General features: G+C 41.3%; 1 protein-coding gene across 1 annotated transcript in view; it reads left to right on the forward strand.

The window, feature by feature from the left end:
* Positions 1-9,893, forward strand: part of LOC133364591 (sodium/hydrogen exchanger 9B2-like) — a 42,965-nt gene extending 33,072 nt beyond the window's left edge. Inside the window, exons 8-12 of the mRNA XM_061585525.1 lie at positions 2,350-2,456; positions 3,503-3,652; positions 5,543-5,651; positions 6,462-6,598; positions 8,690-9,893. Coding sequence (XP_061441509.1) covers positions 2,350-2,456; positions 3,503-3,652; positions 5,543-5,651; positions 6,462-6,598; positions 8,690-8,905 — 719 coding nt within the window. The 3' untranslated portion in view covers positions 8,906-9,893. The remainder of the gene's footprint in view (positions 1-2,349; positions 2,457-3,502; positions 3,653-5,542; positions 5,652-6,461; positions 6,599-8,689) is intronic.
* Positions 9,894-14,893: the final 5,000 nt, after the last annotated feature.

The following is a 14,893-nucleotide window of genomic DNA, read 5'->3' on the forward strand; positions in this document are numbered from 1 at the left end:
TTCCTTGCAATACATGACTTGCTCACTTTCACAAGCCCTGCCATTTGGTATCTCCAGACTCTCACAATTTGGATTTGAGCGCATCCTTTGCACAATTGAAGTAGGTCAAAGTGTCCTGTTGCCTTTGCACAACAAATGCACTTTTTAAAAAAAGGACTTTTGTGGTTAGAAAAGTCATTGGAAAATGCCCTGAAAAGTATGAGATGAACAAATGATTAATGTGAAGACGTATAAGCACCCCACAAGCAAATCGGGATGAATGCTCAATAAACAGGAGCCCTTTCTGTGGTCTATGTGCTCTTTAGCTATGATGCACTGAAATTTAGAAATGGGTAGACATAAAAACTTACATAGATTTTGAGACTGGAAATTCAGGGGGAAATTGCATTACTGTAACATTTAGGATATAAAATTGTACTATTTGGCATATTTATAAAACTTAAAATTATAGTTTTATACAAGCAAAATTCCCAATACAACAAATTTTAGTCCATTCTGTGGGCCTTTGTTAGAGCTCATCCAAACTTGAGGATTTTTCCTTTGAGGCTTTGGCACCGGCAATAGATTTTTTGAAGTTTCTGTCCCACCTCCTTTTGAACTTTTTGTACAAAGCAGGACAGTAAGCTAGTTGTTTCCCACTCAGGATGTCTCCGTCAGTGTTTTGAGTTGCAGTGTTGCCAACAAGAAAAAATTTTTTCCAACCAGACCCATGCCCCAAATTCACCAAAATCTGACCGTAACCCACTAGACACCACATTTGATAACATTTTTGTGTTGTTGTGAAACACTGTTATGAGGAATTGCTTAACAAGGTGGCTCACAGAATTTAAAAGGTTCAAAATGCTCTGTGTACCTGTGTGTATTTAAATTTGGAACTGCAGATATAAATATGTATGTGTGTGTTTTAGATCTAACAGAAGTGTGGAGATTTTGCATTTATGGTTTTTTTTAGATTTACAGAATGTTCTGTCTGTGTGTGTTTGACTACTCTGACAACAGAATGCTAGACTTACACGGGCCTTTGGCCTGATCCAGCAGGCACTTTCTGTGATGATTATAAGATGTTCTGTTTATACAAAGGATACGTATTGTGGAATCACCTTATTAAATACAAACAGGTACCTCGTTGGCTCATGCCATTTATTTCTGAGGCATATAGCTCCTAATCATCATGTCTCCTCTGCTCAAGTCTTCTGGGAGCTGGCTGTGATTTGTGAAGAGTTGGTGTTGCTTAGGCTGCATCACACTTTGACTGGGTAAAATATTGCCTGCACATTTTCCTTCTCAGTAAGCCAGTTGGCAAGAACCTCCTTATCTTTATACCTTTAAAAAAACAAGCATACCAGAGGATCTGGAGACTTAATTTAAAAATCCTCCTCTCTGTCACTGGCTGATTGTGTAGTGTTGGATACATTACTCTGGTAGCCTTTTGATCAAAGAGGTAGCCAACTAGCCATGGCTCACAGTAGAAATGAAACAATAGTCAAGTAGCACTTGAGAGGAACAGAAATGCAAACAGTGAGAGTACAAGAAAATGTGCAAAAAAAAATAAAAAAATTAAAGGCTAGATTTTGGCTAGACTCATGAAATACACCAGGGAAAAATAATGAAATTTAAGTATTTGTAAAAACCACCAGATTCTGACCATAAAATATTTGACATCCACTAGATTTCCCACTAGCCACTAGGCAGGAAAGTTTGCCACTGGACATGTGCCTAAAAATACTAGATTTAGTGGGAAATACACTAGATTGGGGAGAGGTGAAAAGGTTGAACACAAGAGAGGGGCCAGGTCACAAGGATAGCAGAAGCAGGAATCTTGCTTCTAGTATCTCCAGACTAAACCAGAAAAAGGCAAGAAGCAAAGGTGAAGACCCTATGTTCCTCTCCTGAAGATGGGAGCACCTCAGTGCAGAAATACATTTTGGATCTGAGAGCTGTGTATGTCAAAATTATTGTTCTATAATGCTCTCAGTTGTTTTACAGCAAATGTTTTAAAGCATTTCACTCATTTAGAAAGAGAAAATATTTCATAGGATTTCCCCCCCGTGTTTCCCCAAATTCCCAATGTTTCCATTGGAAAAATTGAAAAGAAGTCCTTGGGGAACCCCCTCATCTTTCACATCTCTAGAAATGGGTTGATCTCCAAGGAGAGGGATGGGAAGTTTATCATAGACGATGTTCTGAATGCTTTTTGATTTGTAGTCCTACTCACTTGACCCTTTTTGCCTCCAGGCAGATAATATTTTATATATTTTCTTTTGACGTATGCTGTACTTAAAAAATGCTAGCAGGGAAATCTTATGGAAATCTCTGTTTATGTTCTTTTCCTCTGCTGTGTCCAAACAGGCTCTCCCCTGAGGAGTCTCCTCCGTGGCTTAATAGAAGTTGCAGTTGGTGCAGGAGCTGGTGGCCTTCTGGGAGTTTTTATTTGGTACTTTCCAAGCAAGGATCAGGTAAAAAAGGAAGCTGCTGAAAAGTGTCAGCCTTGCATCTCATGAAGTAAAAGTGGTAGGGAATTGATAAAATTGAAGTTATCCATGCCCTAGTTCATAATTGTCAAGAATCCAGAGAGTGTCAAATTTACAGCATTACTCTTTTCAGGAATGTGAGTCCAGTGTACATTATTAGTGTTTCCTTTTCCAATATCAGTGGTGTGTCATTTATGAAAATCTTGTATTTTTCACTTTGACGTGCTGTCCACAGATGCCAGTATGCCTACCAGTATCTCTTATGGTATCCACGAAAAGTCTGAGTCAATATCTTCTAAAAAATCTACAATGCACAAGAGACTGTTACCTCTTCATCCTTAATTCCTATTTCAGCCTCTCCTACATTGAACACACACCCTTCAACATACCCACATTTCATTGGATGCCAAGACTGGAGATCCACCCTTTCTCCTATTTTGAACAGAGAAGAGTTGCAAAGAGCTCTCTGTGAATGAGTGCAGCGATGAATGATGAAGGTGTCTTTCCCCTCATCAATGGGGCAACTTGCCCATACCATTCTGTGGTCTTGTCTCTTTTTCTCTTCTTTTGGATGTAGCAGTCCCCATGACTGCCTTTTGTGACTGGTGCCCATGGCACTTTCTCAAAATCTCAAATGTACCCACTGGCACAAAAAGTTTGGTGACCCTCCTGGATTAAGGCGATTTGTTCCCATTCAAGCCTGAACCTGTTTTATTTACATGCAGGAGCAGCCATGTTTTGGCCTTCATGACCATGTTTCGTCATTGTTTATAATAACATTTTAAAATAAAGGTTTCTTGCACTGTAATAGCTACAGAAGAGATAGGTCTGGGCTGCCTGTGTTTTGTTACCTGTCAAAAACAAAGAAAGGTGAATGTGGTAGGATTTAAAATGGCTGATCTTGTAATAAACTGAGGACTCTGTTGTAGATTTTAAAATAACATGATGGTTACATCAGTTGGGTAGTTTCTTAATGATGTTACAGTATTTTTTATTGCTTTAATACTTTCTATTTTCTTCCCTTATCTTAGACATACCTTGTATGGAAGAGAGCATTCTTTGTGTTGGGTCTTTCTGTGTCTACTCTTTTGGGCAGCAAGTATGTTGGCCTCCCTGGATCTGGAGGCCTCTGCACAATTGTCTTGGCATTTTTGGGCGGGCTGAGATGGTCTGATGAGAAGGTGAGTCTTCAGTTAACATAGAACCAAGAATTCACTGATTCTGAAGGACCAGATTGTATGAACTAGAGTGCATGCAGCTAGAACTGCTTTACAATGTCATCCTTGTCTTTGGGAGGAAGAGTAGGGTAGAAATTTAATAAATAATAAATAAACTTAGTTTAGACTTAGGACATTTGCAAGGGTGATCTATACAGTATATAGAACCCATCTTCTGCATGCACAACCAGTACGGATGTGTTTTTGCCATCCCCATCGCAATGTTCATTCAGGCTTCACTGAACTGGCTAAATTACTGTTTTGGTGTGGATGGAAATGTATGCTATTTGTTGCATGTGACTAGAGCTGGAGTGAGTTCCACTGAACAGAAGTTAAATGTTTCTGCAAGTTTTGGATGAATTTATACAAATTGAAAATAAGTGTCTGAAATAAAATAAAAGTTAGACTACTAGACAAATTAAATAGTTAACTTTGAGGGGGGTCCCCTCCAAACTCAACAGTTGGGCAATACCTTTATTGGGACTAATCACAAAATAATATATTATGCTATGTAATTGTTTGTTATATTTAAAATTATTATGTTTTAAAAATCTAAGAATTAAAATAATTTAGAATTTTTAAAAAAGAAGAAGTGCAAGGTTAACCTAATCCCCTAATTATAAACCTGCATAAGACTGTAACAAACAAGCTTTTGATTGCCCAGAAGTGATCATCAGGCAAAAGTTAACACAAAGCAGGGGGTGTGGGAGACAAGGGAAAATTAAAAATACAAACAAATACAAAAATTAAACTCATGATTGCCATGAGGTCAGCTTGTAGATTCAGTTCCAAGACGTAGATTTCAGGCTGAATAAGTTCTTCTCACCTGCTACAGATATGAGGTTACACACTTAGAGATAAAAAAGGCAATGGCTGCTCCCCAACTCTGAGAAAATCTCATTTGTAGCCCAGATCAGTCCCAAACCATAAATGAAACACACTGATTTCTGGGTAGGCAAAGAGCAGAAGTCAAGAGAAGCATCTTTAATTAATTAATTAATTAACTAATTAATTAACAAAAGAATCAACACAAGATACTTCTAAGGTGAGAACATTCCACAAGTTGGGCACAACTACAGAACAGGCTCTGTCCTGCATTAATATATAATGAACCTCACCCAATAGTGGAATACAGAAAATGGTCTCATCCAAAGATCTTAAGACATGGGCAGGATGTTTTTATTATTATTTAACAAAAAAAACCCACTTATTGAACAAAATCATTTTACAAAGGACAAACAAATGTAGGGAGAGCTGATCCTTCTGGGATCCCAAACCATTTGGGTCCCAAGGTATTTAGCATTTTATAGGCAAGTATCAGCACCATGAATTTGACCCATAAACTAATACACAGCCAATGTAACATCATCAGAATTAGTGTAACGTGGTTCCATCTTGCCTACTATTTAACATTCTGGCAGTTGTTTTTTGCTCTAATTGATGCTTCCAGATCATCTGCAAGAACAGCTTTACTCACAACGCATTACAGAAATCCAAATGGGAGGTTACCAGGGAGTAGGTCACTGTGGTAACAGTCCTTGTAGTGAACCAGCTGAAGCTGGAAAAAGATGCTGTGTGCCATGTAGACTACTTGGGCCTCAAGCAACAGTGCCAGATCCAGGAGTACCTCCAGACTCCTTCAAGAGGAGCGCAATCCCATTGAGAACAGGCTGTACTAATTCCTGAACATGGGAACCATGCATCCATAGTGCATCTGCCTTGTAGAATCAAGCTTTTAGAGTTTGAACAAGGAAGTGAATATCTTGATTTTGGGTCAAGTAATTTTTAAGATCAATTAGCACTACCGTTAATGCTAGTTCTTGTTACACTGCATATTCACTCTTTGCCCTGCAGAGAGCAGTAGAAGAAATTGTTGCAATTGCCTGGCAAATTTTCCAACCCTTTCTGTTTGGCTTAATTGGAGCCGAGATATCCGTCGTCTCTCTTGGACCAAAAATGGTTGGTAAGTCTGCTTTCAAGAGCTGTAGCACTGAGAGATGTTTGGTTTGCTTTCCTTAAAGGAGAACTAAAGGAGCATCTCCTCCAAACCTAAAAAGAGGTTATATTTCCCCAGGCAAATGGGCAGAGCAATCCTAACCCCACCTTGAGGACAACAGAGCAGTTGATCAACTGCCACATCCCAAACCTTGCCGCTTGTGTAGGGCAGAACAGAAGGTGGAGGGGGGACAGGTTCCTTCTCATTTAGTGCTATGTCAGCTCCAGGCTGGCATACTTGAAGAGCCCCAAATGTCTGTTTCAGGGCTCACTGCTGGCAGCAGCTTACCACCTGCTGTCCGATTCTCTCTGTTGACCCTTATCAGGGTTGAGCCAAGATCAATATTTATTTTATTTCCTTGATACATTTATTCATCTATTTCCACGTTTATTTCTACCCTTTTTCCCAATGGGACCACAGAGGTCCCATTTTGCTGCCTGAGATAAAGGACAAGATGGTGCCCTCCTCCAGTACGATGCATGACCACACTGGCAGCAGCAGATTTTATTTTAACCTTGGTGACAGGACAGTGTCCTCCAAGGTACCTGAAGACACCAGGCTAGCTTTGGGGGCCCAGGTGGCGCACCCAGCCATGTCCTCCAACAGCTTGCCACTGCTCCCCATGCCCCAGTACCTGCCATCTCAGGGGGGCACCTTACTCTGCCTTACAATAGTGCCAGCCCTGCTGACACATGACCCATGCTTTTGATTATTCTTACTAATAAGATGAGGGCTGTTTTTCTGAGAAGAGTGATAATGCATATTGCTTTGCTACAGGATTTTGTTTGGCCACAATGGGTTCAGCTTTATTAGTACGAGTTACTGCTACATTCCTGTTGGTGACTGCCTCTGGCTTTGATTTCAAGGAGAAAGTATTTATTGCACTGGCATGGATCCCCAAAGCAACTGTCCAGGTACAGTATAGCAGACCTTGTATCTTCTGCAGACAAGGGGTCAATCAAACAAGTACACCTTGGTGTACTACTATAGGTGAGAAAAGACATCACTTTGTCTTTTGCAAGCAACCTGAAAATCAGTTTCCTTACTTCACCATATGTTAATTTCTTCCTGTATCTGAAGTATCTTTTGTCTTTCTCCACCCCATTTCATGAAAAGTAGAAATGCCAACATTCTATTTCCAATCTCCCAATCATGGGTAGGAAGCCAAGACTGTGTCTCAGACATTCAGGCCTACTTCAGCCATGAGCCAGAGCTTGACCAAAGGTTTTCTTCCATTCCATTCCACAGTTCCCTTGGCTGATATCTTCTCCATGCTCACAGATTTGTCCCCAAAACTGAGCTCAGTAACAGAAGTCACTGTTAATTTAAAAATGTATATGCTTCTGTGAACCTGAGGAATCCATTGAATATATATAAAGCACTATCTTAGTTTTGGGTGGCCCCATTTTGCTTCCTAACAGATAGGCATTCAACAACCGAAGTTTGCTATTAGAAAGAATGATGATGATAATTCTCTACTGACTCATTACTTAAGCGTAGACTGTAGTCTTGTCAGAAAGGTTTTTTACTGCTTTGGTAAAACGTTTAGACTCCATCCTTTTGTAGGTTTCCCCTAAAGTAGCATTCTGTAATTGGGGAACAACCATCAAGGTGCCTCTTTATTTGCTCATTTCTGATCAAACATTCTGCAGGGGGATATATTGTTAAGAAGGCATTTTAATAGTTAAGAAGGCAATCTAATAGTATGACAAGACAGAATGAAGGCATTCTCTAAAGCCCTGGACAGCAACTAATTAGTAATGGATCCTTTCAACTGAGCAAAGGTTGAAGAATCATTAGTACCAAGTACTACAGTAGGGCCCCGCTTATACGGCAGGTTCCGTTCCAGACCCCCGCCATAAAGCGGAACCCCATTGACTTTAATGGGCTGCATCACGTGAAAATGACGCGAAAACGGCGCAAAAGGGCGCAAAAGGGGGAAAAAAACCTTTAAAATTGAAAATGAAAGGCACCGCATCAGCAGAACGCCTTAAAGCGGAACACCGTAATGCGGGGCCCTACTGTACTACCACATAAGCACAAAAAGCAACAGCCACTCTGGCACAGTCTTCTTATTGATCTCAGTGGCTCAGATTCATATAGCTGTGACTTGGCTTATGCACAGGAGAGATTGAAAAAAAATGAGGTGGTCTCTAAGGCCTGGACTGTCAACTAATTATTAATAAGAGCCATATTTTTACTTGAGCAAGGCCTAAAGGCCCAGCAACACACATGATCTTGAATGGCAGCCAAAGCTTTGGCACAGACCTCCCCTTTGGAGCTCAGAAACTCAGATTCCCATTTTCCCGCAAGCTGGATTGAGCCCTGGGACCTCCAGCTGGATATCTCTACTGGATGAAAAAGATTTTTATGAACTGTGATTGTAAGACTATTCAGATCAGGCTCCTGTAAGACTGGCATGATGTGATTACTCCCCTCAAAGGGAAGCCCCCACATTCGGTACTAGTTGTAGCCTCCAAACACAGGAGTGGCAGATTTGCATTATCTGTTATGGCAATCAAGCTTCCAATTCAAATGAGCTGCTGGTCTTGGAAATCTCTGTGGCCTGACACTTAAAAGCCCCACCCCCATACCAGCAGTGGGAAGCTCTTAACTGGTGAAATAAACAATACGTTTTCTAAACAGCTTGGATTCTAAGATATATTAAGGAGGTTCATGGAAAGAAATGGCTTTGCTTCTCCTGCAGCCTCCATGGCCCCGAAAGGGTTGTGGGGGTGGAGGGAAGGTCCTGAACTATGTGAGATGGAACATTGAGGAAGCTGAATTTTTTTCTTCCTCCTTAACTTATCCTATGACCCAAGCACTATTTTGGATGATTTCCCCCTTCCCCAGCAGCCCTGTTTGTTCAGGAGGACCTTCCAGTTCTCCATAAAGGCTTTTTTTGTAGGGTGCAGGTAGCTACGGGGAGACTGGCTTTAGGAAAGTTTCCTTCTATGAATGTAACTTACGATCCAAGCCAATGGCACTTTTTTCCTTCCTTGCAGGCTGCAATTGGTTCCATTGCTTTAGATACAGCACGAGAACTACAGAATCATGAGCTAGAACAATACGGCCTGACTATCTTGACAATAGCTTTCCTGGCAATCTTGTTCACAGCTCCAACTGGAGCTCTGATAATTGGCCTGGCAGGGCCCTGCCTTCTCCACAAAACTGATAAAAGCAGTGAAGAAGATGGAAGAGGAACAGTTTCACCAATATAGGGAAGTGTCAGTGAATACCCAAACTGGTGTTCCAGGCTTCCTAGGAATCACAGTGCCCTATACTGACATCTGCAGAATGCAATGCAGGTCCTACTAAAACAGCAACCCAAGTAGAGAAAAATAGAATTACATTAAATCAGCACCTAGGTGTCTCTTCATCCTTTACACAGGAGTTTTGGAGGAATGCAACCACCGGCAAAATGGAAAATGTAGCCATACCAGTTACTGCTGGAATATCAGTGGCTTGATTCAGAGATACAAATGCCAACAGGAGAGTATTCAGGATGGCTTCGTAAGTGGGAGCTAATAAGATAGTCTCAGCAGAAAGACCTGCCGCACCAATCCAGAAGTAAATAATCAAGAGTGAGATCATGGATTTTATAACAGATGGCCAAAGCTCCCACTCTGTTAATCGCTTTCTCTAGACAAAAGTAACATGTGCTGGCAATGGATGTCTATAGTCTTTAAAACAATCCTGCACCATCCGGAGAAACTTATGTTGTTTCCCTGTTTGCATCCTTAAAACAGTGGGGAAATGGCCAGAAAAGCTGGTGTTGTAATGAAGGAGAGGTCAGATGTAGATTATGCATGTGGAACTGACAGCATTCCTCAAAGTCTGTTTTTTTTCGTTCCATGTATTACATGCTAATTTAACTGGGTTGACATTGCAAACATTCATGTCCTCAGCCATCTACTCCCTATTGCTTTGTCTGAGCTGCCTGCAGCAATACATTCCCACCCCCACATTGGCCTCTCTGATTCCAGAGGCCTCATGGGTTGAAACTGGATCAGGGAAGAACTGTCAGTGTCCTTTTGGCTTCTTAGGATTGTACTCGCAGAGCAGAGAAGAATGAGGGCAGCAGGAAGTCACTCTGATATCGCCTCGGATGGATAATTTGTTGTCCTGCTGGGTCAAATATTGACTATAGAGTCTTTTTACAGCTTTTGCAGTTGCTGGCATATTTGTGTTCTCTAAGACAAAAGTATCACTGAAGCTTCAGAGCATACACAAGTTCTCGGGCTCAAATACTAGATCTTAACAAAATTTGAGTCAAGAGCTACATGTGAACCTTTGAATGCTGCCTCCAATACCACAAATGCAGCATTGTGTTGCTTTTAAGATTTTGTGTAAGATAAAATATGTGAAGCCTTTGGGAAACTATTTTTCCATACCCCAAAGCTGAGCACTGAATTGTTATAGCAGTGTTGAGCATGGGGTAGAAATAAATCCCCCATCCCTGCTTTTAGGAGTCCCAGTGGCGATGAAGTTGGCTGCTTAAGGAGCTATTCCTTTCAAACCTATTGATGGCATTATACTCCCTAACAGAATCTGCTCACAATTCTTCCGGTACTCCCATTTTTTAAATGGGTGCTGGTCTGTAATGCTTGCCATGTCGTTGCTGATTGTTTTGTCAAAACAAAACACTAGAATATCTTTAACAGATAACAACTGAATGTGGAAAGTTGGATAAGCTGCATTTTTACCTCTTGTGGCAAAAGGAGTGTTTCTAAACTTGTTGTATAGAGAAGCATCAGGTGGTCAGATAGCACAAGTGAGGCCCGTGCATTGCCAACCGAAGGATGTCTAGGGGAAAGTTTCAAAATGCAACTTTCCCTAATCCCTAGTCTAGATTTCCACTATAGACACACACCCATCAGTAACATGTGCTATTGGCAGTCTACTTACAGCTGCCGTCTGTTAGGGGAGAGAAAGAGAATGCTAAAAATAAGCACTTTATGATTCTTTTCTGTGATGCTTCACCAGGGGGAGCAAAAGGCCCAGATATGTGTTATTTTCCTCCATTTTGGTCTTGGAAAATGTCTCAGTCTTTCCTGCACTTTCAGATCTGATTTCTACAATAAGTTTTTTTAACGCTGCTTGAATAGACATATATTTATGGTTTTCAATAGAGGTAAACCTCCACTAGTCATTTCCTAAAATTAGGGCGAAAAACCAGCATCCTGCAACCTTAACTCTGTGAGGTGTGAAAGCGCTGTGGAATCAGGTTGCTGCATCTTGCTGAGGTTCATCTGTCAGTCAAACAGAATGCACCATGTCTTTATAGCAGGCTGCACTAAATCCCCTTCCAGATGAGAATTCCTGAAAATGCGGGGTTGCACTCCTTTGCTCCACATCAAACATCTACACCAACAGCAGTTACAACTGGGTTTATTTTCTTTCTAGTTCATGACTACTTTGATATTGAAAACATAAAAAATGAATAAATGAAAATGATATTATGGAGAGTGGTGTCCTTATTTTTTTTCATGTTAAGTGCCAAATGGCCGATTTGTTGAGCTAAATATGTTTCCTAATTACTTATACTGTATGCTTGCATCATGCATGTGTGGTCACTTTCAGATGATCATTATTGAGCATCCATTTTTGTTTGTTTTGGGGCGGTTATATGATGGCACTTTAAGCAATTGTTATCCTACACTTTCCAGGGGCATTTTTTTAGCTCACTTTCTCTACTGCAAAAAGTCTGATTGGGGTGGAAATGGGGTGTTTGTTGCACAAGAGAGCAAAAGCCACTTTAATTGCACAACTCGAGTTTGCCAGTATGCAATTGAATCCCACCCACAAAAATAGCAAGTCTAGAAACTGTGTGTGTGTGTGTGTGTGTGTGTGTACGTCTGTCTGTCTGCTATGCAAGCAAAAGCAAATTGCCAGATGTTCACCTACTATGCAACTGAAAACAACTAATTGTGGAACTGGCCAGATCTATATAGACCTACATACCTAGACTTTGGCAGTGACATTTTTTGATGGGATAAAAAACAAAAGAAACAAACTAGTGCCATTAAAGTCAGGCCAATTTTGGTTCAATATGCTGAATGCAAACTTTTATGAGATATTTTCTCAGAATAGATGTCTGAGGAGAGGGAAGGTATTGTGGGCCATTTTGTCATGCACTTGAGCTACCTCACACTAGACCGAAAGGCATAGAAACAAAGCTGTAATGAACATCTTCAGTATATGCAACTGACTGTTTTCCAAATCCCAAAACTGAGCAGTGCATGGGTAAAAGAACGGTGGGATGGAAACAAGTTAAGTTCCCCCCCCCTTGCTGCTCCAACCTTTCTGTCCAGAGAATACAAGGTCTGCTAGTTTATGACGCGAGATGGCTATTCTCCAGAGCCATTGACCCAATCCAACAAAGTTTAGATACAATAGCAAATTAGCAAACTGGATGAATATATATCAAAAGGATCAGGCAAGATATGTAGGTGAGATGCCTGAAATTTCACAAGGTATGTTCTTAGACTGAAATCTGAGCCTGCACCTCAGGCTAGCAGTGTTTCATCCAGAGGAGAGGAAAAGTCTGCTCTAGATTTTTCTAGATCAAATTTCAAAAACAGCACAAGTTAGCACTTAACTCCTTCATTCTGTTGGTGGTAAGGCAAATTATATTCGTACTCCAAATGTGGTGGGCATCTATTCTATTTCCATATTCAATTATGGAAAGTCCAAATTCCATGATTTATCATGTCAAACAATACAAGTGAATTCAGAGCCCCATCTTATGAGGATGCATACAAAAATTAACTTAAAAGGGGGATTTGCTGTGGTTTTTGCTCCTGTGGAGGAAGCCTGGCTTTCCCCTTTTGCCAGATGTTCATAAAAGAAAACTGCTGTCTTGCACCTTTCCTTCATCCCCCAAACTTTTTGTTGGGTGGCTTTAAATGTTGCTTATCAGTTTATCCCATTCAAGATATTTAATGCCTTAATTTTTGCTTGCTTGTTCTTTTTCAAAGAACACACACAGCTTTTAATGCGCCAAAGAACTGTTCTTGGTAAAGTGAGTTTGTGACATCATGTGGAGAGAGCCAGTGTGCCATAGCAGTTAGTTGGAGACCTGGGTTCAAATCCCCACTCATCTATGAATTTCACTGGGTGATCCTGGATTAGTCACTGTCTCTCAACTTAACTTAACTCACAGGGCTGTTGTATGGATAACATGAGGAGGGGGGAAACCATGTATGCCACCTTTAACTCCTTTCCAGATGTTGCTGAAGTACAACTCCCATCATCCTTGGGCATTTGCCATGTTTGCTGGGGTTGATGGTAGTTGTAACTCAGCAACATCTGGAGGGCCAAAGATTACACACACCTGGTCTTAGAGGAAGTGGGGAATATAAATGTAAAAATAAATAAATAAAATCATAAAAATCCAGCTAAACCACACAACGTTCAGAGGTCACTCTCCTGCCCCAACCCAAGCTCATTCTTAGGGACTAGACCAGCCTTTCCCAACCAGTGTGCCTCCAGATGTTGTTGGACCACAATTCCCTTCTTTCCTCACCATTGGCAATGCTGGCTGAGGCTGATGGGAGTTGTGGTCCAACAACATCTGGAGGCACACTGGTTGGGAAAGGCTGGACTAGAGTGTGAACAAGCATTCAACACTCAAGTATGTTTATTGGACACAATCATGAATTGACACTCTGCTTCCAGATCAGGCACCTGGGTCCTGCACAAATGCAAGATGACAGGGAGTCCCCTGGTGCTGGGTCTGCTACTGGCCCTAAGCTGCACCCCACACCCATGTGTTGCACAGCTCTGGCAGTCATTTTCTCCTAGAAAACGGAACAGAAAAATTGAAACTGTTAAGAAATGCACTAGTGTTTTTTTCCTTGTCTGTGTAATGTGCACCTGACCTGTATTGGCTGCAGGGGGCCCAATCCAATGAATGTTAGCTGCAATTAAGGGCTCGTTTGCATACTCATCTGGCCAATGTTTCTCCCCATATGGAGAAAGTGCAGGTCTGTGTGTGCACTCTCCTCGTGTAGATTAATCCAGGTATCCACACAGAAGCCCACACATGTACAAGCTTTAATTTGTGCATGGTGTCTACATGCTCCCCCTCCACCACTGCATGGAGAACACAGCCAGGTAAAAATGTGAACCAGACTCATTGAAAGCAACTGGACAGAAACTTTCACTACATAATTCAGTTCCATTCAACTAACCTTTATTGAGTTGTGCCCATAGGGTGAGGTCCAATGTAGTGCAAACAGGTATCTGCTCACGTAATGAAAACCCTCCAAAGGACATTTTGGGGGGCACACAAGGGGGAGAAGAAAAACTGGAATTTACTGCTGTGCAAGTGGGTGAAAATAGAATTACAGAATAGTAGAGTGGGAAGAAGCCTATAAGGCCATCAAGTCCAACCCCCTGCTTAATGCAGCAATCCAACTTAAAGCATACCCAGCAGGTGGCAGTTCAGCTGCCTCTTGAATGCCTCCAGTGTTGGAGAGCCCACCACCTCCCTAGGTAATTGGTTCCATTGTCATACCGTTCTAACAGGAAGTTTTTCCTGAAGTTCAGCCAAAATCTGGCTCCCTGTAATTTGATCCCTTTATTCAGTGTCCTGCACTCTGGGATACTCGAGAAGAGATCCTGGCCCTCCTCTGTATGACAAGTGTTATATCTCCTCTGTCTTCTCTTCCCAAGCCTAAACATGCCCATTTTTCTCAGTATCTCCTCACAGGGCTTTATTTCCATGCATCTGATCATCCTCGTTGCCCTCCTCTGAACTTATTTCAGTTTGTCTGCATCCTTCTTAAAGTGGTGTCCAGAACTGAATGCAGTATTCAAGATGAGGCCTAACCAGTGCCGAATAGAGGGGAACTAGTACTTCCACGTAATTTGGAAACTACACTTCAGTTAATGCAGCCTAAAATAGCATTTGCCTTTTTTGCAGCCACATTCAGCTTGTGATCAACAATTCCAAGATCCTTCTCACATGTAGTATTGCTGAGCCAAGTATCCCCCATCTTATAACTGTGCATTTGGTTTCTTTTTGCTAGGTGTAGAGCTTTGCATTCTGTTGTTTTCAGCACAATGCTCCAGCCTATCAAGATCCTTTTGAATTTTGTTGCTGTCCTCTAGGGTATTAGCTATCCCTCCCAATTTTGTATCATCTGCAAATTTAATAAGTACTCCCTGCATCTCCTCATCCAAATAATACAAATGTTGAAGAG

Source organism: Rhineura floridana, chromosome 9 (genome assembly GCF_030035675.1).
Source record: "Rhineura floridana isolate rRhiFlo1 chromosome 9, rRhiFlo1.hap2, whole genome shotgun sequence".
In the NCBI taxonomy this organism is placed as follows: Eukaryota; Metazoa; Chordata; class Lepidosauria; order Squamata; family Rhineuridae; genus Rhineura; species Rhineura floridana.